We start from the raw sequence: 25807 nt of genomic DNA, 5'->3' as shown, positions 1-25807 counted from the left end.
CCTCCACACAAGGTTAATGCTTTGATTAATTATTCGCACAAAATTGGAAATAAATGTTAGCTTTTGGTAACTGGGAGCATGGCTCAGTAAGAAAGGTTGCTCAACTTCGAAGAAACTGGAAAAATGCAGCTCTGTGCTGGAGTCTTATAGTGTCAAATAGACTTTTATTTTTCATTTTAATATTCTTATATATTTTTTAATATTCTTATATTGGAGAAGACCCGCGAAACAAGAATGGAATTTTAGGGTTATTCCACATGATTGAATCTAAAATAGTAGGACAATACAGTTTTATCCCAATGTTGTACAATGTGTTGCCCCTTTAAATCGAAAGTATGCATTTATTTTGCAGCCGAATTTGAAATAATTTCAGATTATTGTATTTTTTATTCAAAACATACACACACATACACAAAATGTGTGATAGAATAAGACCAAAATAAAAAAAATTGTATTTAGGTGGTAGCGATAGATTCTTCGTGGATACACCCATGGCTCAATAAGAAAGGTTGCTCAACTTAAAAGAAACTGGAAAAATGCAACCCTGTGCTTGAGTCTTATAGTGTCAAATAGCCTTTTAAATATGCAACAATTGGTTTTGTTTATTTTTCATTTTTTTTAAAAAATCTTATATTGAGAAAACTTACGAAACAAGAATGGAATTTTAGGGTTATTCCATAAGATTAAATCTAAAATAATAGGACAATACAGTTTTATCCCAATGTTGTACAATGTGTTGCCCCTTAACGTCGAAAGTATGCATTTATTTTGCAACCGAATTTGAAATAATTTCAAATTATTGTATTTTTATTCAAAACAATACACATACATACACAAAATGTGTATATGTTTTGACAGAATAAAAAATTGTATTTATGAGGTAGCTTTGTTCTACTTTCTGTAATTGTGCCATGGATACTCCCTTTTTAACGTAAGCTTTTTTCTTTTTCTCCTTATTTTTCACTCTATCAGGATGATCACAATGGACCAGCAGGTCTTCGAGTGGAGCGGTTGCTAAGCAGCCGGCTGGCTTCTTCGGGAAAGAGGCTGGCCAGCCTCCCATAGGGTGGGTGGCTTCTTCGTAAATGAACAAAGGAGTTTTAAGTTGACCTATTTCGATTTTGGCCCTAGGCTCCTTTGTTCATTTCCGAAGAAGCCAGCCGATGACTTAAGTCAGCCAAATATGCGCTTTATGTATTTCCAGCCTTAGGGTGGGAATACATAAAGCGCATATTTAGCTGGCTTAAGTTATCGGCTGGCTTCTTCGTAGAGGAACAAAGGAGTTTTAGGTTGACTTAGTTCGATACAGGTAGATGCATCAACGCTTGAGAGCATTGGAATGTCAGCAGCTGTGTCGATGCATCTACCTGTATTCTTCTACCATTTTACCTGCACTGTAAGTCATCGGCTGCTAACTCTGCGGCTCATTTTAGTGAATCATTCAGCTCATTGCGTTTTACTCATGTCTTGTTCGTAAACAACAGAAATTCCTTATTGCTCCGCCTCTCGTTTCCTTTTATTTTTCATCGGCCATTGTGTTTTGTTATTATAATTTGTTTCGTTTGGAACGTTTTTTATTTGAGTATTATAAGAGCAACAAGGGCCGGTTGTGGAACCTTATCTGAACGTTCCAAAAATTCTTATAGGCCATTCCAGAAGGTTAGATATTATTAGAACTTGAAGACTACCACTTTGAAGGCAATTTCGTACAAAAAGGTCGTGACGATAATCATAATATCGACTAAGGGGAAGTACCGGTAGTGTTGGCTATTCTGAAGGATTGGACCAAATAAAAACTTAAACGAACCTACCGAGATCTTCAAACAATAAACTTGCGACAATTCTTTGGAAAATCAGGACTAAAGACATTAGAATATCGAATATCGTGATGGGGCCATGGGGATATACGAAGAATATGTTGGTTCACGTTTTTCAAAGTGGCATTGGTACCTATTACGAACTTTCCAAACCGAATTCCGTCCATTCCAATTGGAAAAATGTGCAAGAATCATTAAAATAGCAAGATATACCATTACATGAAGGCATAAAGATAATGTAAATCCAAAAAATAAGATACTAAAACCCAATATGGACAGACAAAAAACAGACAGAAAGAAGTACAGACAGACGGACAGATATACAATTACTGGGTGTTTAATGGTTATTTTCAGGAGTTACAAAACCAAGACATATTAATGTATCCTCCATACTATGGATATGCATTTTATTTTGTTAGCGGCGAGAAATTCAGTTACAAGTGGTGCAAACCTTCCAGTATGAACAACCAAAGTTGGTCACGGCAGGACTGGACGTAATGGTATGATATCATGACGATCTGTTGCATTTTACACCACGTGTGCGGAGTTATTTCTAACTAGCTCCAATCGTTCTTAGAGAAGTGAATTTGCAACCTGCGCAGTATATTGTTAGAAACAAACCTTATTTGCGAGTGGTAGCCAACACTTGCATTTACATGACAAAAGGTATTACAACTGCAAGCGTTTAAATGAGAACAACGTAAAAGTAGTCACGGCAGGTCTAGTGTACGTTGTTTGTTTCATTTATCCTAACAATCTGTTGCATTTAAAACCATCTGCAGAGCATTTACTACCAATCTCCAATCTTTGTTAAATAAGTAGAATTGTGACCTGCGCTGTATTGTGGCAAACAAACTTCTTCTGCAAGTGGTAACCAACATTGGAATTTACATGGCACATGCCATTGCAAGTGCAGGCTTTTGAATGGAAACAACGTAGAAGTGGTCACGGTAGTACTGAACTGTAAAGGTATATGTAGCAGGAAGTGAATGTGCTCGACAGAAATAAAAGCAAGCAAAACAAATATTAATTTTTCTGATCCAAGAAATTAAAACAGAAAGTCAACCATTCAATGAATACTCGCATGTAATGATTGGATTTTAAATTTGTAATAAATAAAACCACCGTTGAAATTTTCAATTAAAAAAGGCACGTCCGTTTGATTATTGATTATTCTTAAATTTATTGTTATCAGTACATTTATTTTAGGGCATTTAACTTGCCATGGAAGAGTTTAAATCGATAACTCCGACCACATCGGTGGTGAAAATATCTGCATGTTTGGAAAAAATATTTCGTAAAATTGTGGAAAGCCGCGAAAAGAAGATCGCAGAACATAATATTAAAGAAATTGAATTTTTAAAATCACAATGCAAAGCAGAAAATGTTCAACTGGGTTTAATGAGCTGTCAGACATTTGTGCGGTTGGTGGAGGACGGTGTCTTGGAGGCCAACAATGTTTTGCCCATGTTGTTGTCCATGTTGCCAAATTCTAGGTGAGTATTTGGTGTATTTTATAACTACTTAATGTTCTATTTAAATTTCGAAATTATTTTTAATTAAAAAAAATAATAAAATAGTTTTAATTTCTCCTATTGTATACCTAAGTTATCTTTAAAATACCAATTATTAGGCGGTAGGGCTACTTTGTGTTTTTATTAAAGTCTAATTTGTTTTAAATTCTTTAAACATGCTCTTCATCTGCTGTTGTTGCTGGTTTGGCCTTTGAACGATAATATACAGTCTGAATTTTCGCTGATACTATAGACTCCTACTTTTTTTAAATTTCTCTTAGGGATAAATTTGTAAGCATTTCTAGAAGCGAGGTATATTCAGAAGAGGGCACACAGATAAACATTTTAGTTTATTATGATCGCGTTCTTGCACAGAATTATAGAATTATAATAATGTAGAACAAAGGTTAAAACGATTGCGTTGGGAGAAAATGTTTTACATTATGTCCGGAGTTTGTAATAAACATGTAAGTTTTAGTAACAGTGATGTGAATGGGAAAACAAAGGAAAATGCTGTGAAAATTAAATGACTCGTTCATTATCGGAGATGTTCCACAGTGCATATCTTTGTGTTAAGTCAATTTTTCTAGTCCATTCAAAAAACTCCGGCACATGTACGCTTCTCCATTAAAACAAATAATTTAACATATTTAGTATTTATCCACAAAGGCTATAAAAACCATTTTTGATATAGCGAATATATGAACGAATCATATACAGATGAGTGCAACTTTCCACATTGTCTAATGAAGAGATGCTGATATGAATCTAATTTTTTTTTTGCTATCATCTTCAAATGCAAGAGGTTCCCCTGTATCTCCAAATTTAGACTCATCTATATGTTTTGCTTGTCTGCGGTATTTGGCTATATTCGTCAACCAAATCAACATGAAAAAGCCAGAAGTTCGTCTTTTGTGTATTTTGGATTTTGCCTGTAAGTTAAGTTAAGGGTTTCGGTAAAATGGAAATGGTGGAATTTTTTAACACAAAAGTAGTGGTCCTTCTACCCGTTGTCTTAAATTCAAACTTCCTGCGATATTTGATTGCCTTTCTATTTGTGACCTTTATAGTGGCTGCAGAATCATTTTTAGTTGTTGTTCCATTTAACCCCAAAATATATTGCGGACATCTTTAAATACAATAGGCCTAGCACTTCTGATCTAAGCCCTACCCATATGAAAATGTTCGTGAGGATCAGACAGTAATTACAATATGTATATAATACATTGGAATATGTGTATAATGTACACTTCAATATTATAAGTCAGATTGAAAAAATCGCATACAATAAAAAATACGAAAAAATCACAAAATACTACAGAATCTATGTATCATTATTGGCACCTTTTTATGCGATTTTTTACATTTTATTCTTTTATGCCAAGAAGGCATTCTGAATTGGCAAAATTTGTCAAAATCGGTCCAGCGATTCTTGAGATATAAGCATTCTAGTTAACATTCCTCTCATTTGTATATAATTCGCGATATATTTACTATCGGCATCTAAGTAAGAATTGACCTCTTCGATCTCGCGGTTTAATGGAGAATTTGACTTCTATTTAGCACAAATGATATGGTCTATTTCACCCACTAAATATTACTCGATGACCATTAGAGTTGGAAGGCTTCTGCCCAGCCCTAAGATCTAGCCCCATGTTAACTTCCGTGTCATTTAGTCTATAATTGCGACTTGTAGAGCAACTGCAAAATCAGGAAAATTTTCAGTTTTTTGTAAGCAATAGGTTTTTATTCTGACCAAAACCCCACCTCTATTTTCAATTTCGTGAGGATCGTCCCATAATTACGACCTGTAGCGTGATTACAAATTAACATGGACAGACGGACGGACATATTACGTTTACATTTTTTGTATGACTTGTGCGGACGCATCAAATGCTTGCCATACATAATGTTTGCTGGGTACATCAATTTTTCCATGGGATACCAATTTACAAATTATTTACCAAAAAATATTGCTACTACGCATGGATATTTATTTCAGCATGAACGCTTAAGCATATAGCAAGCGATTGAAATAAGTCTTGCCATGTTGGTACTGGCGCCCAATTCCTCCTCTATGATTTGAAATATATTGCAAATCTAATTTCAACCATTGTACTTAACGACCTACTTATGTGTATGGGTGCTTAAAGTTAGCGTCTTATGTCCTATACGAACTGTGCTCAGTCACGGCGCGGCACACACACACACATTCACACTTAAACAACTAATATAAGAAAAGCCAACGACCATTGTTGGTCAAGGTATGCCAAGTAGTTGGAAACGGAAACTCTAGCCATAAAACATGACCCAAGTAGGAAGAACTTCGTGTTGTTTTCGTAGACATGAAAAATAACACAAAACAAAAAAATCACGGCGAAAAACGCTTAAAATGAAATGTATAAGAGAACAATGCCAACAACACAAGACGAACAAATTGTAAAAAAAAATCAAAGAGGAACGTAGTCATTAGCAATGGAACTGTTAATCTTCTAGAGTTGCTTGAAAAAAACTTCAAACCAACAACAATTACATTGTTCAAACAAAACAAATCAAGGGTGGCAAAGACTTAGCGGATAGTGAGTGGTAATAGGAAATTTGATGTAATTTATGCTGAGGTTTATCCTTGACATCAACATTTTTCTTTTGATTTGATTTTCGTATCATTAAATAACACTTGAGTAGTGTTTTTGTTATGGTAACACATATTTGCTACCATGCATTATTAGTTATTAAGTGCATCAACAAAAAGCACGTTATTAAATGTAATAAGAAAAATATGTATATACCTCTTGTTTTTTTATATTAATTATGACAAAGGAAATAAAATAATTTATTTGAATGCTTTGGTACTGCATATCAGATTTTAGTAAGATTTTAAATGTGTTTTGCGACAGATCAGTTAGGAAGTAATGGGTTGGGTTATATATGCATAACTATTTGTTTGTGAGATCGGCACCTTCAAACATGCAAACATAATTTATATCGAAGAAAGAAAAAAACAGGGTAGGAACTGTACTGACCAGCATCTCTATAGATAAACTAGAACTTATAAAGACGGCTCTAAGATGTAGAAAAGCCCTAGTGCGTGATTCGAATACGACAATCCACATAGAAGCCCTTTATATTATACATGGATATGTTTAACTATACCTGGGTACTAAAACGTAATGGGAAATGAAAAAGCTGAAGGTGGATCTCAGTTACCCGAGCTGACCTCTTATTTGAACAAAACCAAAAAAACTGCTTTGAGAAGGCATGGCACACGAAGTCTACATGCAGGGAGATCTGGCCGAGCATATCCTGAAGTAGAACTGACTCTACTATCGCTATATAATGGTGTTATAAGATTTCTGACTTTAAAACAAGAAGATAGTGAAAATACTACTGTAGATTTTATAGAAATGAGCAGGAATTAGGTACTGTCGAACGTTTGGTTTGTAAGTTTCCTATTCCCTATCGCAGATATAATATAGGCACTCTCACCTTTTAATAAGCCGTAGATCAATCCACATAAATTTTAAATTTGCAAAAAGTCTACATTGTCTTTGAAGACTTCATTGAAGACTTCATTTTTTTCCCAATTACATCGCTTCAAATGGATTACGTTTTGACTAATAATAAAAGCACGGTCTGGTCTGCAAGAATTCAGGGATATGCTGAATCCAAAGCAAAACAAGTTAAAAAGCAGTAATTACGGCCGATCCGAACTTTGAGTACCCTCCACTATTTGGAACAAATTTTGAAATTTTCAAAAAAAAAAAAAAAAAAAATAAAATCCTTAAAAAATTATCTTCAAATTTTAAAAATACCGAATATAGCCGTTATATTGGGGTCTTTACGACGTGGACCTACGTAGGCATCGTTTGTCATAAGCCATTACCATATTCAAATTCGAAACTTGAAATAACGGCGAATAATGTAGCTAAAATCATCAAAATATAATAATTTTCTGTCACAGGCTGTAGCATCCATTACGAACCTCAAACAATTCGGTGAGTATTGTACCTAAGATCGTCAAAATACCGAATATAGCGAGGTACTGATGTATGGGGTCTATACGATGACCTGGATCTGCATAGACAATTTTCTGTGACAGACTGTAGTTCCCGTTACGAACTCTAAAGACGTAATTTGAAACTACTCCGCTGAATAATGACACTAAAATCATCAAAATACCGAATATTGGGAGGTACCGTTATATGGGGGCTATACGAAAACTTGGACCTAGATTGCCCACTTACGAATTTAACCTGCCTACTGGAAAAATAACCATGTGCAATTTTTAGCCTTCTATCTCAATTCGTTTGAAAGATAGCGTGATTACAACAGACAGACAGACGGAAATCGCTAAATCGACTTAGAATTTTACGCTGATCAAGAATATATATAATTTGTTGGGTCTGGCATGAGTATTTCGAGGAGTTACAATCCAATGTTCTTTGTTGTTGCCGTAACAACAATATATGTGTTATTCGTTTCTGTTCATCTGGTTAACACTACAAGTTCGAGAATTCAGTAGGGTTGGTTTGGAAGGGCATTTGAAAAGCTGGCAGACGTTTCGCACATCTTCATCAATACCTACCTAATGTCAATTTATACGCCTGCACCGTCGTTCGTTAAAGTATCCCTTCACAATCTTTCAAAATATGAGTTCAGTTATGTAAGTTTTATAGATTAACAAAGAGGAAGGGACTTATATTTTATACACATTTTTCTATGGATGGACTGTAAGAAAAAAGAAAAATGTGATACCCTATAAAACTTTATAGATCCAAAACCATTTTAGTAGATTTTTTTAAATACTGCCATACAGCCCCGCATCTTTTCAAACCTTTGATTTTTGAGCAGGGTCTTCTATCCTTTATTTACGCTCTCTGTTGTGCTGATAGCTATTCAAAACAATTTCACACAAAAGTTGTGGTCCATTTTATCCGCTAAATATAATCCAATGGTCGTTCTTAATGCTAGACTTCTGCCTGTCCTAAACCCTCACTTCATGCTAAATTTCGTGTCGACTGGAAAGTCTTAATTTCTTGTGGTCCATTTTATCCGCTAAATATAATCCAATGGTCGTTCTTAATGCTAGACTTCTGCCGTGTCCTAAACCCTAACTTCATGCTAAATATCGGGTCGACTGGAAAGTCTTAATTTCTTGGTAATTTGAACCCCTAAACATTTTGCGATAATTTCCCACAACAATAGACCTCTATTCTGGTCAATAGACCATAATTGCGACCTGTACCGTGATTACAATTTAACATGGACACACACATGGCTAGATTGACTCAGCTCGCCGAGAAAGGAAGAACCATATATAACATCCAATGTGAGGGACCAATATTTCGAGGTATTACAATCGATCTCATAATACTCCTACAACTTTTTTGCAATATTAAATTTTTAATTTGTTGACACAAACTTATTTGTGTTTTGCATGTCCTTCATGGCAGTTAATAAACTGTCAAATTGCAAACTGGGCAAATTACAATACGACGCAATCAAGATTTTATTACAAGGCGTATGCCGTAACGTTTTGTAAATTGTTAGTAATTTATCAAATATTTATGGCATACCATAAAAATTATTGCTTTTTATTGTGGGTGTCGGCAGAAACCACCATTTTGCAGATGGTGGTGGATATGGCACCGATTGAGGGCAACTTTGTAATACACCGAAAATATTGCAATTCATAATTAATGGTCATTACGACATGAAATATAATTTACCACTGTCAAGGGTTTGGAGCACATTCCATCTGAACTGCGTTTTTGTTTTCTTGTTTTTTTTTGTGCGCTTTTTCAAATTTCTTTCCCAGTACGTGTACCCTGTGGTGGATGTACATTTGAATTATATTTTTCATCGTCTTATAAAAACGTTTAGCTTTTCATTTAAGTTTTTTTTTTCGCGACCAAAGTTCTTTGCTTAACATTGAACTTGACTTTGGTGTTGTTATTTTATAGAATTTCAAGGACATCTTGCGGTTACTGAATCACAATCAATGTGCAAGAAACAAAAAAATTCACTCACAATTGTCCTTGAATATAAACTTTAATGGAATTCATATGGCAATTTGCAATTTAGCTGGGCGTCTAATATTCAGACTGAAAGAAAAAACAGCAAAACTAGAAATCAAAACTAATTGCATAATATTAAGTGCCTTTCAGTGGCCTGCTATATGACTTGGCCACATAGGACTGTAATAAAGAATAAACGCATATTAAGCGTTGATGTAGATATACTCCAACTGGGAACTACTTATTCAAGAGGAAAAGGAAATTGCCTTGGCAGTAAAGTGGCTTTTATCATGATTGTTCTCTTCCACTGGTAGCATTTAATATGCAATTGTGCGGTTTTTTGTTTCTAACATTTACTGTGTTTTTTTGATCTGTTCCCAGCTGTTTCATGAGGTGTAATGAAAAATTACCATATGTGATCATAATCCGTAATAAACATGTTACGCTTATGATGAACAGGTCATAACGTTTCTCACTTACATTTTTTACAAATAGACGGGCTAATTGCTAATTTGTTTGTTGGTAGGATACATATTGTGAGAAGTATAGTTGCGCCCAAGCCAAAGTAGTAAAAAATACATTGAAGTTGCAGTTGCTGACCGAAACAGAAGTGTTGTCATTTCGTATCAAAATTGTATACAATTGGCGGCTGATTGTATTTCTATGTATATAAGATTTTCTAAAAACTGCAAGACTTCCTGAAATTCTTAGTTCAGGCATATAAACGTGATAAAAGAACAAGGAACTATATGATGTCGCCGATGTCATGTACTCTAAGAAACAACAGTTATTATGCAAAATAAAATCGAATATGATATCATTGAGAGCTAAGTTAGATTATTGTATCCAGTTCTTAAGAATAAATGATAGTTAATAAGTTTAGAATCAAAGCAAAATTCAAAGTGGAATATTATTGGGAACCTTCTGATTCAAATTAAGGGCCTGTTTCTGCACGACCATTCGAAAGTGAACCCGAAGGAAAAATACGAATTCTATGTATTTTTTAAATTAAATAAAAGCCCAAGACCTATATAAAGTCGGCGAGGAAGCGAATTCGTAAAAAATACATATTTTTCTATTGAGTTTAATGTCAAATCTTTGCTTTTTTCTAGGCGAAAAAAACTTGTTTCGCCCCTTAAAAAAGGAAAATAAGTTAGAAAGCATGGCCTTGACATAAGGTCGGCCTGTAAGCCCATTTGACAAACAAGTTTGCCGTCAAAAGACATATTGTGATTTAAAAAATCAAAGAGGGTCAAATCAAAATAGTGCAAAAACTGCCAAGTTTATTGTCAAATCATTGTTAAAAGTAGTCTTCTTGGCCGAGCTTATGTAGGCCTTGTTAGAAAGTTGAACTTTTGTGTGGAAAGAGCCAAAAGGAGCTGGACGATACATTCCATATTCACAAAATTTGGAAAGAATCGTTGATTTGTGTGGAGATCTGGCAACACTGATATTGAGTAGTTAAGTTTCTATGGTATGAAATTGTCATTCGAAATCTAAGTAGGCATGCAAAGGATTGTATGATTTTGGGTTTTCGAGAAAAAATAAAAAGAATTAAATTGAAAAACGATTAAACTTAAAACTGTGTGTGTTTGTGAACCGCGGGTCATTACATTGGCGACGAAGGTAAATATTTAATTGAGCTGGAGGAATGCAATATTAATTGCATCATATTGTAAGGAAATTTCAAATTCCTTTGCATTAAATTGCAGCGAAAAGACATTAAATTGTCGGCGTTGACTGATAATAGTCATCTGAAAAAAGGAAAGAAGAAATATGTAAGTGCAACATTTAATTGTAGCAAATGGAGAGACATTTAATTGTTTTGCATTTAATTGCAGATAAGGAGAACTTGGGACATTAAATTGTCGGGACATTAAATTGTCAGAACATTAAATTGCAGGACATTAAATTGTCGGGACATTAAATTGTCAGAACATTAAATTGCAGGACATTAAATTGTCGGGACATTAAATTGTCGTCGGATTGCATTACATTTAATTGTAAAGACGTTGGACGGCGTGAGTCCGAGGTTGTGTAAAGAGATGAGCTCGGTCGGTATATCACCTTTCCTTTGTGATGCCATAGATAAGGCACTTCTGCGAACAGAGTGGGAAAAATGGTATCGTTCATTTTCCATATATTTGGATGCAGAGGAAATAAAAGACACTGCGAAAAAGAGGAACAAACTTCTGTACTTGGGTGGCACACAACTTCAAGAGGTTGTATACAACATTCCCGGAGCACTTGTTGAGTCTGACGATACAACTGGAGGTGTTGATGTGTTCAAAATTCTGGTAGAAAAACTCAACGTATATTTTTCACCAGAAAGAAACTCAACGTTTGAAAGACACCTTTTTCGATCGCTTAAGCCTGAAGGAGGTGAGTGTCTGAACAAATTTCTTGTCATTTCGGTGAGACAAAACATGAGATACTGGGTATAAATATAAAAGACAAGCTAATTGATAATTGGGCCCCAAATGATTTAAAGAAACGACTCCTAGAAAAAGAATATACACTCACAGAAACCATCGAAATGTGTCATGCCCATGAACAGATAAATAACCAGACAGAAACAATGAAATTGGGCAATGTATCTATCGATATTAACAAGATTGAATCAAAGAATCAACAGATTGAATGTGGCAGATGTTGTCGGCAGGGGCATGAAGGTACAAGTATTGACTGTCCTGCTAAAAATTCAAAATGCAACAAATGCGGGCTTATTGGACATTTTGCTCGCAAATGCAAGTCGAAAGGTTTGAAACGCAAGCAGCCGGGGTTTGGATATACAGATGCGAAAAAGCGGAAATATTCAAACATTCAATTTGTCTCAAGTGACGGTGTGAAAGAAGTTGGATCTATGGAAAATAAGTGGAAAGAACACAATTGTTTCCAAATTGCAGAGAAGTTTAACGGGCACATGGACGAAATGATAGAGTGCTATATAGGGGGTCGGAAGATTCACATGCTGATTGACTCTGGATCACATCATAATCTGTTGAGTGAAGTGGATTGGGAATGCCTCGTTAATGGAAACGCCACGGTTTGGAATATACGGACAAAATCTGAGAATCAGTTTCGTGCGTATGCTGGAAACAATTTACTCAAGGTGAAAGCTGTCTTCGAAGCGGTAATTGGCCTTGATCCAGTTTCAAATTTGATCTCCTCATTTTATGTAATTGAGAACGGCCGTCAATCCCTGCTGGGTCGAGTTACTGCTATCAAATTGGGCGTTTTGAAACTAGGACGAGGGGTAAATCAAATCGAGAACTGTCATGTCTTTCCAAAAATAAGAGGCATTAAAGTTTCGCTGACAATTGACAAGTCTGTCAAACCTGTCCAACAGCCGTTGCGGAGAGTACCATCTGGCTTAGAAGAGAAGGTAGAGAGAAAATTGAATGAAGCTTTACAACAAGATATTATAGAACCCGTGACAGGACCCAGCCCATGGATATCTCCAATAGTAATTGTATTTAAAGGTGACGGGGATATCCGATTATGCATCGACATGAGACGTGCGATATGGCCATATTACGGGAAAATTATCCGCTACCAACATTCGATTCCTTCATGACCAAGCTACAGGGTGCTGAATATTTTTCTAGGTTGGATCTGAAAAATGCATACCACCAGTTGGAGTTAGAGGAAGAGAGTCGCGAGATAACCACCTTTATAACTTCAAAAGGCCTATTCAGATATAAACGATTATTGTTCGGCGTAAACTCTGCACCAGAAATTTTCCAAAGGATTATGGAAAGCATTTTGGCGCCGTGTAACTGCGCTATAAACTATTTGGACGACATTATCGTGTTTGGGAAGACAGAGGCTGAACACGACGGAAATCTTAAAGAGGTGTTGGCAGTTTTAGAAAAGGCGAATGTCATGCTGAACAAGGATAAATGTATTTGGAAAGCAAGAAGGCTACTATTCTTAGGCCACATTTTGTCTGACAAAGGCATAAATCCAGACCCTGAAAAATTGACACTATCTTGAATTTTCGTCCACCAACCAATAAAGAGGAATTAAGGAGTTTCCTGGGTTTAGTCACCTATCTAGGGAAATTCATTCCAGATTTGGCTGATCTTACGGATAAGCTCAGGAATTTAATAAAAAAAGATGTTAAGTTCGACTGGGGCCATAGGGAAGATGAAGCTTTTTTAAAACTTAAACAACAACTGGCCAGGACTCCAACATTATCATATTTCGATCCAGAAAGGCGCACTCGTTTGATAGCTGACGCAAGTCCAGTGGCCCTTGGAGCGGTTTTGCTTCAATTTTGCAACAACATGCCACAAGTCATATCATTTGCGAGCAAAAGTTTATCTGAGACAGAACGTAGATACTCACAAACAGAAAAGGAAAGTTTGGCTTTGGTTTGGAGCGTCGAACGATTCTACTATTATCTGGCCGGCATCGAGTTCGAATTGGTAACAGACCACAAGCCTCTGGAAACAATTTTCAAACCTACATCAAAGCCACCCGCTCGGATAGAGCGATGGGTGTTACGCCTTCAGTCATTTAGATTTAAAATAATTTATCAGGCTGGTAAATATAACATCGCCGACTCCTTATCCAGATTATGCAAAATTGAACATAATACGTCTTTTGATCAACAAACTGAAATCAGTATATGCTCAATAATTGAAGAAACCGTTCCACGAGCAGTGTCAATTCTTGAAATCGTGGAAAAGAACCAGTTAGATCTTGAGCTAATGGAAGCTGTCGAAAGCATCAAAAATAATTCATGGACTTCGGCTACATCCAACCGCTATTTTCCGTTTAGACTTGAGTTATGTACATTGGGCAATATTCTCCTACGAGGTACCAAAATCGTAATTCCTGGCCCGTTAAGAACGAGAGTTTTAGCGTTGGCACATGAAGGTCATCCAGGCGAAACGGTGATGAAGCGACGGGTACGATCAAAAGTATGGTGGCCACTGATAGATCGAGATGTTGAGAAACATGTGAAGAACTGTCACGAATGTTTGTTGGTGTCAAGACCACCACACCCAGCACCGATGACTCGACGTGTTTTACCAGAAGGGCCTTGGTTATGCCTAGCAATGGATCTGTTAGGACCATTACCAAACAATGATTTTATATTTGTGGTCATTGATTATTATTCAAGATACCAAGAGGTAAAATTTCTAAAGAAAATTACGTCAAACGAGATAATCAATTTTCTGGATGAATTGTTCTCTCGATTGGGCTACCCAAAGTCAGTTACCACAGATAATGGTCGTCAGTTTGTCAGTGACGAATTCAGGAGCTATTGCGCTAACAAAAACATAGAAATCGTGACGTCCCCACCCTACTGGCCACAAGCGAATGGAGAAGTAGAGAATATGAATCGCTCGATTGTCAAACGCCTGCGAATAGCTCATAGTAATGGAACGGACTATAAGAAGGAAATTCAAAAGTTCCTGCTAATGTACAATGTCACCCCTCATGGAACAACTGGAAAAGCTCCAACGGAACTGCTTTTCAATCGAGTAATTCGGGACAAAATACCATCTATATCTGATGTCGGTGAAAACATTTTGGATGCGGAAGCCAGAGACTTAGACGCGATCAATAAAGAAAAAGGAAGAGAGAAGGCGGACAAGGTTCGTGGTGCAAAACAAAATAATATTCAAGTTGGTGACAAAGTATTGGTGCAAAATGTGATTTTCCCAAATAAGTTGACACCGACATTTGGGAAAGAACCATGTGAAGTTGTCGAACGGAAAGGAAATGATGTCACCATTCGTAAGGATGGCAAGCTATACTGGCGCAACGTCAGTCACCTTAAGAAATTGCCTATAACGCCGGAACCGGGTGATAACAATTTGTTTGCAGATCGTGTTGAGACACAAATAGGTCAAGATCAGGTAAATCCAAGACTAACGCTGAAGCTGAAAAACATAGGAGGGATGTGGAGATCTGGCAACACTGATATTGAGTAGTTAAGTTTCTATGGTATGAAATTGTCATTCGAAATCTAAGTAGGCATGCAAAGGATTGTATGATTTTGGGTTTTCGAGAAAAAATAAAAAGAATTAAATTGAAAAACGATTAAACTTAAAACTGTGTGTGTTTGTGAACCGCGGGTCATTACAATTTGTATTTACTATGAGTGATAAATATTGAAAATTGTGCCCCTATGTGGTGGTGGTTCTTTATAGTGAAGGGCGACATCGTCCATTTTCGCACCTGACTAAGCACTGATACTTTTATTGGGATGTACAGAGTTTGATGATCCGATTTTGTTGTGTTAGAAAAATCGTTTCTTTGAAACGGAAGGAGTGGAGAGTTCCATTTGTGGTAAAGCTATAGGCAACAGTATAAATCTCTTACCAGATATCACCACATGACCAATGTTGATGTGTTGAGAGCATACAGAAGACGTTGGTTTAAACTCTACCTGGCAAACTTTACTCCATTCTGCCCGCGAAACTTCTTTCTTTGGGACCGAAAAAAGTATCCCTTCCAGGAACCACTCTCCTTCGGAATATTTTTCAAATTCTTATTTTTAAGTAAAAGCCGCACAATTTTCCTTTTCAGATGTTATTTATTTAGATTTCCTTTCAAAATCTTTAAATTACTTCTAAATGTTCTTGACATGAACGTTACAAATTTATTTTTGTATTTATAGGGCGAATTGGGCGAATTCAAAATATATTTTGACAGAAAACTTGGTTATTAGATGGTCCTCCTGGCCGACCTTATATAAACCTTGTAAATGCCCAAAATTAAAAAAAAAACTTTCAAGGAAAAGGGTTTTCCTTTGACTTTACTTCTGGCAAAAACAGGTCTCAAAAGACAAGATTACTTTAAAGAACTCCAGTAAAAGGTATACCTGAATTCCTCGAAGACATACTATAATAGATAGCTCATTTAAAATTGGACCTCCTCTCTATTCTTATTGCCAAGGGAAATGTTGGAGATACATCGCCAGCGACCTCATTCCCCACAGTGGGTACATTTCAGCAATTGCGCCAGCAAATCAAAATAGTGCAAAAACTACCAAGTTTATTGTCAAATCGTTGTCAAAAGTAGTCTTCTTGGCCGAGCTTATGTAGGCCTTGTTAGAAAGTTGAACTTTTGTGTGGAAAGAGCCAAAAGGAGCTGGACGATACATTCCATATTCACAAAATTTGGAAAGAATTGTTGAATTGTATTTGCTATGAGAGATAAATATTGAAAATTGTGCCCCTATGTGGTGGAGGTTCTTTATAGTGAAGGGCGACATCGTCCATTTTCGCACCTGACTAAGCACTGATACTTTTATTGGGATGTACAGAGTTTGATGATCCGATTTTGTTGTGTTAGAAAAATCGTTTCTTTGAAACGGAAGGAGTGGAGAGTTCCATTTGTGGTAAAGCTATAGGCAACAGTATAAATCTCTTACCAGATATCACCACATGACCAATGTTGATGTGTTGAGAGCATACAGAAGACGTTGGTTTAAACTTTACCTGGCAAACTTTACTCCATTCTGCCCGCGAAACTTCTTTCTTTGGGACCGAAAAAAGTATCCCTTCCAGGAACCACTCTCCTTCGGCATATTTTTCAAATTCTTATTTTTAAGTAAAAGCCGCACAATTTTCCTTTTCAGATGTTATTTATTTAGATTTCCTTTCAAAATCTTTAAATTACTTCTAAATGTTCTTGACATGAACGTTACAAATTTATTTTTGTATTTATAGGACGAATTGGGCGAATTCAAAATATATTTTGACAGAAAACTTGGTTGTCAGATGGTCCTCCTGGCCGACCTTATATAAACCTTGCAAAAGCCTAAAATTAAAAAAAAATCTTTCAAGGAAAGGGGTTTTCCTTTGACTTTACTTCTGGCAAAAACAGGTCTCAAAAGACAAGATTACTTTAAAGAACTCCAGTAAAAGGTATACCTGAATTCTTCGAAGACATACTATAATAGATAGCTCATTTAAAATTGGACCTCCTCTCTATTCTTATTGCCAAGGGAAATGTTGGAGATACATCGCCAGCGGCTTCATTCCCCACAGTGGGTACATTTCAGCAATTGCGCCAGCTTAATCCGGTTGCAAGACTACAGAGAAAGTGCTTATGTTGCATCATGCTTCTGATGTAGACTCGTAAATCGTATATGGAATATGGGGGTTTGCAGTCAAATGTGAAACTGAGAAGTAGTGATGATTAAGATGTTTAGATTACCACTTAACAACAGTAGATTTTTTCGTCATAGAAATTTTAATTTTCACCACGAGTTGTGTCATTCGGGTCTCTTTATACCCTACAACACTATGTGTTGGGGGTATTATAAGTTTGATTGGGACAAAGATTATGTAACACCTCGAAATATTGGTTTCCCACATAGGAAAGTATATATAGATCTTCCTGTCTCGCCGAGCAGAGTCGATCTAGCTATGTATGTATGTCATGTTAATTTGTAATTGTATATGTATCTATGTATTGGAGGTATTATACGTTTGATTGGGCCAAAAATTATGTAACACCTCGAAATATTGGTTTCCCACATTGGAAAGTATATATGGATCTTCCTAGCTCGCCGATCTGAGTCGATCTAGCTATGTATGTCCGTCCGTCCGTCTGTCCATGTTAATTTGTAATCACTCTACAGGTCGCAATTATGATCCTCAGGAAATTGAAAATGGAGGTGGGGTTTACGTCAGAATAGAACCCTATTTCTTTAATGATCGCATGATATTTAGGGGTTAAAATGGACCAAAAACTCTACAGGTCGCAATTATAGACCAAGTTAAGTTAGCATGGGACTAGAGCTTAGGACTGGGCAGAAGCCCTCCAATTTTGATGGTCATCGGGTAATTTTTAGTGGGTGAAATAGACCATAATATTTGTGTTAAATAAAAGTCAAAATTTTCATTAAACCGCGAATATTTTTAATTCCGGCGAAATCACAAATAACCGAACAGGTCAATTCTGACCGTTACGTAGATGCCGATAATAAAAATATAGAATATATATAGCGAAATATATACAATGTATATATACTAAGGAGATATAAGCATTCTAGCTAACATCCCTTAGCTAGAATGCTTATATCTCAAGAATAGCTAGACCGATTCTGACAAATTTTGTCAATTCAGAATGTCCTCTTGGCATAAAAGTATAAAATTTAAAAAAAAATGCATAAAAAGATGCCAATATTGATGTTAATATAGATTTTGTAGTATTTTGTGACAATTTTTTTAGTTTTTCATATATTTTATCGCATGCGATTTTTTCAATTTGACTTGTATATTTTGTAATATTTTTACACCTTACAACACAGGTTAGTGTTATTATATAGATATTGTAATTATCGTCCCATTCTCACGAAAATTTTCATAAGGGTAGGGTTAGGCTCAGAAGGGCAATATATTTAGAGGTTGAAATGGACCAATAACTAAAAATTAAATTTTTCTGTTTTCGCAGCCATTATAAAGGTCACAAATATAAACTTAAGGATACGAAATCACGCATGAAGTTAGAGTTTGGGACAGCGAGTAGAATGGACCACTACTTTTGTTTGAAAAAATACCAATATTTCCCTTCTACCGAAACGCTGAAAATAACTTAGAAGCGAAATCCAAAATACACAATAGGCAAACTTTCCTTAATGCTGATTTCGCTGACGAATATAGCCAAATTTTGTAGACAAGCAAGTCATATAGACGAGTCTAAATTTGGAGATACGGAGGGGCCTCTTGCATTTGGAGATTGTCACGAAATATTTAGGGGCCAAATGAACCAAAAACAGAACAATTTCCCTGATCACACAATTGAAATCAATCGACAATGTATTTTTCCTGAGAAGAGAATTAGGATCATCGAAGATGGATTTGCACATTAAGGGGCTTCTAACAAAGTGTAGTGTTGTAGGGTATCACATGGTCGGCCTCGCTCGACTATAGCCTTTCCTTACTTGTTTCTTAATGAAAATGAAGCAACTCACAGCTGTTGAGTGATATATAGACATGTTAATCCCCATTACTTCGGCAGTTCCTCATTTGAATGTGCTGGTCGAGAGAAGTTTAGTTCCGACCTCCAACTATCCTAAGATCCTAAGGGTCACTACCGACCACGCAAGCCACAGCTATCTTCGGTAAATTGAAAAGTAGGAACAAGTTCCTCAAAGCACTAGCCGGTGGCACTTGGGTGCGGACAAACTAACATTGTTGACCTTTTATAACACGGTAGGTCGGTCTTTATGATTGAACGTCGGCTGCCTACACAAATCAGGCTAATTTTGGCGTTCAGGACGCCTCAATTCGTATTGGTCAGGAATTTATGCCGTCTGCTCGGCGTGTGACTTAGGACCGCATAATACGCTGCATGTCTTTAATTGCCCAGCTAAACCTACCATATCCACTACCACTTACAGCCTGCGAAGGTAGCGGAATTTTTAAATCTGGAGATTGTGGATAATTGTACTATCATGGATGTCATTTTAATCTATCTTATCGAGCTTGTCGCCTTTTTCAAAGTGATATATATGAAAATATAAATTTTTACAACACGGACCGCAGAGATCTTATTAATCCAAGAACTTAGGGGCCGTGTAGATCCAGCATGGTCTGCATATACAGTGTTGTGGAGATGTATTCAAAAATGTCAGAACGTCTCCTGTTAACTATTTTAATAAGGACACAATGGTTCTTCTCGTACGTCATCATAATCGTATTATTTCGTTGTGACAACTGCTTAGCTGATACTATCGGACTCAACTTCTATACCAGGTCTGTATACAGGGTAAGATGAAAAAACTGCAACCAACTTCAGACTGCTGTCATTTCTAAGCCACTAGTCCGACAGCTGTTAAAAATTTTTCCAGTGACAGCTCATTATATTGTTTACAAGCGTACGAAAGCATTTTGGTTTAAATGTGAATAAGAGGCGACTTGATCGAAACCCGCGTCACAGTCACCAAAAAATGGCTCGTGTGCTAAACATATCGCAATATTTCATTCGGCTAATATTGAAAAATTAATGGTTACAAAATGAGGTTTCTCGCTTCATTTTCAGCGCACAATGACCACCAAAATCTCTGGATACCAATATGTTGGACTTGTGTCTGGAGTATTTTGGAAAGCAAGGTTGGCACTAAAAAATACCAAAGTGACGATCGCTTCAAGCAAGTGGTTCGCTGGAAATGGGCCAAAAAACCGCAGAGCAACATTCGGGCAGCGTGTGACGGTTTCATTGGTCATTTGAAGGCCATTATTCATGCCAATGGTTGGTCACCGAACAAATCTAAACTTATTCTAAAATTTGTAGAAAAACATTTTTTGATTTCATTCGATAAATTTAAAAAACTTTTTTATCTCACCCTGTATATCATACATTTTTTATAAATGAAGAAAACATGTTGCATCTGATTTTGTATGTATTCTGACAGAAATTGGGCATAGCATTAGGGGCGTATGGAATGACAAACTTATGATGCTCTTAATCTCACAAAAAATGTAGAAACTCAGGTCGATAACATTGACTTGAACTAGTGGCCTAAAATCAAACGAAATTAATATAACCAAAAAGCATGTGTGTTCATCGGATGACATTCTGCCCTACATATTTTTATTTAAATTTATCACTTTTTTATAAACACAATTTATTATTTTGCATGTTAAGAAGTAAATTTGAAATTTAATTTAAACATGAAATGAACATCTCACTAAGATTTATGTGTGGATGGAAAGATATTTTCACATGCGAAGTCAAATATAGGCTAGCTAAGTTTTGCTCAATTATAAATTCGTGACTTGAAGTTTGTTGAACAATACTTCCGCCACTTTCTGTTTTCGGTTTTTCCACAAGTTCAATAAACAAAGGTTCTTGGTGGTGGGTAGTGTGTGGAAATGACCAAACAGAATTTGGTTCTTTTTCTAAGGAAGTTGTTACCTTTTTGAGTGAAGGTTAGAAGAAAGAAATAACACTTCAACACCATTAATATCCATCTACACCTACGTACATTTGATGTGGCTTTTAATTAATTTATTGTTTCTACTTACAGTCACATTCAATACACCACCATTACCGAAGGTATTGTCAGTCTCCTTCTGCTGAATTTGAAACGAAAGGCTGCCACGCTAAAGGAAAACGAGAAATTCCAATCACAATTTGGCCTTAAAACGCAACAACATCCCATGATTACTCTGCTACAAAATCCAGGGGTTAACATGAATGACGTAGCGAACAAAATTAATGGTATTTGTAATCATCACGACAAACAGTAAGTGTGTTTATGGGTCATTTTTCTCTAAAAATAAAACAATTGTTACATTTATTTTTAGAATCAAAGAATTTGGCATAGAGTATTTGCGCCCTGTCTATTTATACATTCTGTGTAATCCACAGACCTTGTCCGATTCCAAAACCATATGGACCGGTCTCTTGGCTTTAAGTAAACACAATCAGGAGGCAAAGACCCTAATGCAAGAAGTCTTGTCATGGAGCAAAATTACAACCTCTCAAAATTGCCTGTTCACATCTACCCTGCTCATAGAAGCCATTGAGCATTTCTTGAGTCAGAAAGATTTCAAACAATCCATTGAATTGTCGGTCTTTCAAATTTTGGTAGTAAATCATTTGGTAAAATTTGGCATAGATCCACGACCCAGTTTGCATTGTATTCTAAGGGTTCTGCACTCGACACGAGAACACTCACAGAGTCATTATAATGTTATGTTAGTCCTGCTCTCGGAAAGCTTGCACTTGTTATCGCCCAGCTATTTGCCAGATCTGCTGCGTATTATCTCGTTCATTGTGGTTCAGGAAAACTGTGGGCATCAATACATTCTGAACATGTGTCTAGATGGTATCATCCAGTGGATGTCTCAGACTGCATTTATACCTGCAGATGGTCTGGCCATAGCCCATCAAATTGTACGTAAAATCTTGGATGTCATTAAGGGAAATGCGGCAACAACACCCATTCAAACCAAAACCTTTGAATCAGCAACCATACGGTATTTTCATCCGGATATAGCAATGGCATTTGATTTGGCCAAACTAGTGGAATCGTACGACGATTCAGAAGACAAAGATGTCTACACATTTGTGGATACCCTCAATGTTAAGGCGAATACAACATTTTGCCAGCGGCTACATCTATTCCTGCGTGCCTTATTCTTGTCCCGTGAGCCATCGGTGGATTGTTGGTTTAAAATCTACGAAGTTATTTTGGAAATAATAAAAGTAAATGCCGACATCGCATATGATTTCCTAATGACTTATATTTTCAAGTTGGCCGGCGAACACAATCCTGAATTGCAGATGGAACTTTTAAGAGGGCTACCAAATTTCGCAATATCCAAGGTAAGGGAATCAAAACTTATTTGATGTGAGTGATTAATAATCGTGGTTTTTCTTTTATTTAAGGACAATATACCCATGATTTTGAATACCATTCGAAATTTGTGTAGTTACAATCCGACATTCAGCATGGATCTATATTTAAAACTTTGGCGTGTGGAATCCCGTACCTATCCGTTCCTGGTTAAATTACTGTCACTGCCATCCAAAGATGTTAAAAGTAATAAATGGGAATTTGATGTTGCAAAGACGTATACAATACGTGAAATATGCTATGAAAAGTAAGTTATATAAAACTCTAACCAAAGAAAATTCATACATTGGTTACTTTGGGAAATCTATTACAAGTCGAGTCAACTCGAAGACTTTTTGGTCAATTTTGTGATACTGTCACAATAGAGAGGTGTAAGAGATCCGATAAGCAGTAATCAAAGCCTCTTCTCAAAATAACATATGATTTCGGTTTTTCAAAAAAAAAAAAAAAATTTTCTAAGTTGAGATTTCATTCAAAATTAATTAAAAAGGTATAATCAATCAGTCAACAATATCTCTGTCATTGTTGCTTTGTTGTTCTTCAGTTTTGTCGTGCCTAAACGCAGATATTCTTGTTAAATTAATACTTGTCCAATCTTGTGTGTTGAGTTCAGTAGCTCAGCTTTCTCGGTGTCTATCGACTATATATTTTTTGAAATAGATAGATATTTGTCAGAAAATCAACCTGAAACCTCAACCAAACCTAGGTTAAAGTTTTAGGTTGATTTTCCTCGTTGGACCCCAATAATTCTGCTCCATTTAATACCATATTATATAAATACCAAAATTGTAATTTAGGTTTTCCTGGTTACTGTTCTCAAAAACGTTAAGGAACCCTTTATCCCAGTCCTAATTGGGTAATGGGATCGATTTTGTTAGTCCAATATATTTTAATTTAAATAATTTTGTAAGGGGTTAAAATTTTATTCTGTGGTTCCAGAGTAATGTATCTTTCTGCTTCTTTCTTTAACAGACCCACGCAACACGGCTCCGATTTGGTATCCCACCTCTCTGATATTCTCAATACCTGCACCGACGATGCTGGTGATTTACCTACCTCCCTTGCTCTGGACGCCATCGTGGCTCTGTGTGACAGCAATACCGTTAATATAACATCAACCTGGCGTGTATTGAGTAGTAAATTTCGACATGAGAAGCGACCTCGGGCCCTTAAATCGCTGTATAAATTCTTTGCACACGTTCCATTGCTGCAGACACCAACACTTGAGTTTGAACAATTGGTCGACGAGGCTCTCGATCAGTTATGGTTAACCATAAGTCGTTCTGATACCGATCCGGAAATGATACGTGAAGCATTGGAAGCACTAAAACACTATGAAATTGGTACACTGCTGACACTGAAGCATATACCACCACAATTTAGGCAAGATTTGCATGTTGCACGAGAATATAAGGGTCCGAATGGTCGTGAAGTTGTTGATCTTGAACAAGAAATGATACCCGGGGAAGTATGGGTACAATTGTTGCAAAAAATACGACCAGAGTGTGGGGCCGCTGCTGCAGATTTAATTGCTCATTATATTTATGGGGAAATTAATGAATTCCGTGGAGGTCTCTATCGCCTGCCTGATGGCAAACCAGAACCTCGTAAACTTCAGGGATTATATCCACAGAGTCCTTTGCGTGCCATTATCAGTTATTTGGTTAACCAATCACGTTATGGAGATCATGTTGCCGAACCGATAGCCGTTACCAATGCCTTGAGAGCTATATCGAAAAAGTTTCCGAAACCCATACCACCGGTTGATTGGAGTTTCCTCCATTCATTCTTTCACCTGTCCTTCGATACCAGGAAATATTGTATTCTCATAGCGAAAAATCAACTGCTACATTCGGGTACCGCTAAGCGTTTATTGGAAAACTTCCTCATGGATTTTGAGCCAAATTGTTTCGAAGAAGATTTGTTGCTATTGTTTTCTTTGCTGCCCGAAATTTCAAATGGTGCTAGCTTGACGATATTGAAAAACTTTGCCGAAAAGGTTGCAGTCTATTGTTTTAAAGAATCGCAGCTTGCTGGCTTTAATGAAGGATGTTTATTTGAGAAATTTATGGACAGTGTAAAATATATTTTCATGGGAAAATGTGAAATTCCTGAAGTATTGGACATTTTCACACTGATTGTTGAACGTTATATGGATTCCATGGATGTCGACTCGAAACTATTTCAGCGATATACTGAAGCTGTGGCTGTTTTGCCCAATAATGCCATCGATGGCCTCACTTTACCCTCGAATTGGTGGGAAACTCCCATAGGCAAGTTGAAAAAGGCTACAATAATTCGTTCGTATTTGGTATTGTACAATGGAAATATCAGCAATCCTTTGAAATGGCTTAATCCCATCATTGATGCTTATGCCACACGAAAAGAAGACCAATTGTTTTTCTTCAGACATTTAACTTCGGTTCTGTATGCCTTTAATAGCGACGAACAATCGTGCAATTGGATAATGGAAATGTTTATACAAATTCAAGCTCTCCTGGCCGAATCATCGAATAAGGAGAAATTGGAAAAGGTATTGTATTTATTAGATATTTTTATATTATCCGTGGATGTGTTGTCCGGCTGTGCAGTGCTATTGGGCAATTTAGATGTAGTAGCCACACAACGCAACGAACGGTTTCAAATTTTCCCTGAGAGTATGCAGTTCTTATGTGATCATATTTTTTGGAAAGATCAAGAGGCGAAAGTAAGTAATCTAAAAATATTGGAACATACCAAAAGACGAACTAAAACATAATCTTCTTTATGTCCTTAAGATTTATGAGTTCCTTTATAATCTCTACAAAAACCCGGCCATACCAGAGATATATTCTTCCATTTTCAAAGACGCCATTGTATGTTCGCGCAACAAGCCTTACTTTGATGCCAAGGGAATTTGGACAAAATATGTGGGTATGCGGAAATGAGATTTGGCAGCACGAAGGATTTGATATTATATTGCTCAACTATTATTCTTATTATTATACACTTTGGCGAATTTCAAATTTATGTTACTCAAGTGCACATTAAGTGAAACTGCCATTTTTTGTATGCTTTATATGTGGATATTGTAACTATTTATAAAATATGACATTGAATAAAACAGTTGAGTTATTTATACAA

General features: G+C 36.4%; 1 protein-coding gene and 1 long non-coding RNA gene across 7 annotated transcripts; both read left to right on the top strand.

Moving 5' to 3' along the window:
* The first annotated feature begins 1506 nt into the window (after nt 1-1506).
* On the top strand, nt 1507-25807 carry LOC131801608 (focadhesin-like). Of its 6 annotated transcripts, XM_059120428.1 has the most exons (8): nt 1507-1659; nt 2640-2966; nt 3027-3313; nt 21350-21568; nt 21630-22653; nt 22717-22931; nt 23657-25391; nt 25462-25807. In XM_059120428.1, the coding sequence occupies exons 3-8, from the start codon at nt 3042-3044 to the stop codon at nt 25609-25611; spliced, it is 3615 nt and encodes a 1204-aa protein (XP_058976411.1). In that variant the 5' UTR covers nt 1507-1659; nt 2640-2966; nt 3027-3041; the 3' UTR covers nt 25612-25807. The 6 variants fall into 6 exon arrangements, with proteins under 6 accessions (XP_058976411.1, XP_058976414.1, XP_058976415.1 ...); XM_059120431.1 differs by lacking the exon at nt 2640-2966 and having other exon boundaries at nt 1513-1659; nt 3013-3313; XM_059120432.1 differs by lacking the exon at nt 2640-2966 and having other exon boundaries at nt 1523-1659.
* LOC131801609 (uncharacterized) lies at nt 10784-11255 on the top strand. The gene is made up of 3 exons (XR_009341878.1): nt 10784-10974; nt 11061-11126; nt 11190-11255. It is a non-coding gene; the product is annotated as an uncharacterized LOC131801609 (long non-coding RNA).

Source organism: Musca domestica, unplaced genomic scaffold, assembly GCF_030504385.1.
Source record: "Musca domestica strain aabys unplaced genomic scaffold, Musca_domestica.polishedcontigs.V.1.1 17, whole genome shotgun sequence".
Taxonomy (NCBI): domain Eukaryota; kingdom Metazoa; phylum Arthropoda; class Insecta; order Diptera; family Muscidae; genus Musca; species Musca domestica.
The sequence above is the reverse complement of the archived record's forward strand: the minus strand, read 5'-3'. Positions and strand labels throughout refer to the sequence as shown.

Excerpts from the sequence above, each read along its gene's own strand:
- LOC131801608 (XM_059120428.1), top strand. The coding sequence starts at position 3,042 with ATGGAAGAGTTTAAATCGATAACTCCGACCACATCGGTGGTGAAAATA. Across the intron at positions 3,314-21,349 it reads TCCATGTTGCCAAATTCTAG|TCACATTCAATACACCACCA; the intron begins GTGAGTATTTGG and ends TTCTACTTACAG. Across the intron at positions 25,392-25,461 it reads GGAAAGATCAAGAGGCGAAA|ATTTATGAGTTCCTTTATAA; the intron begins GTAAGTAATCTA and ends TATGTCCTTAAG.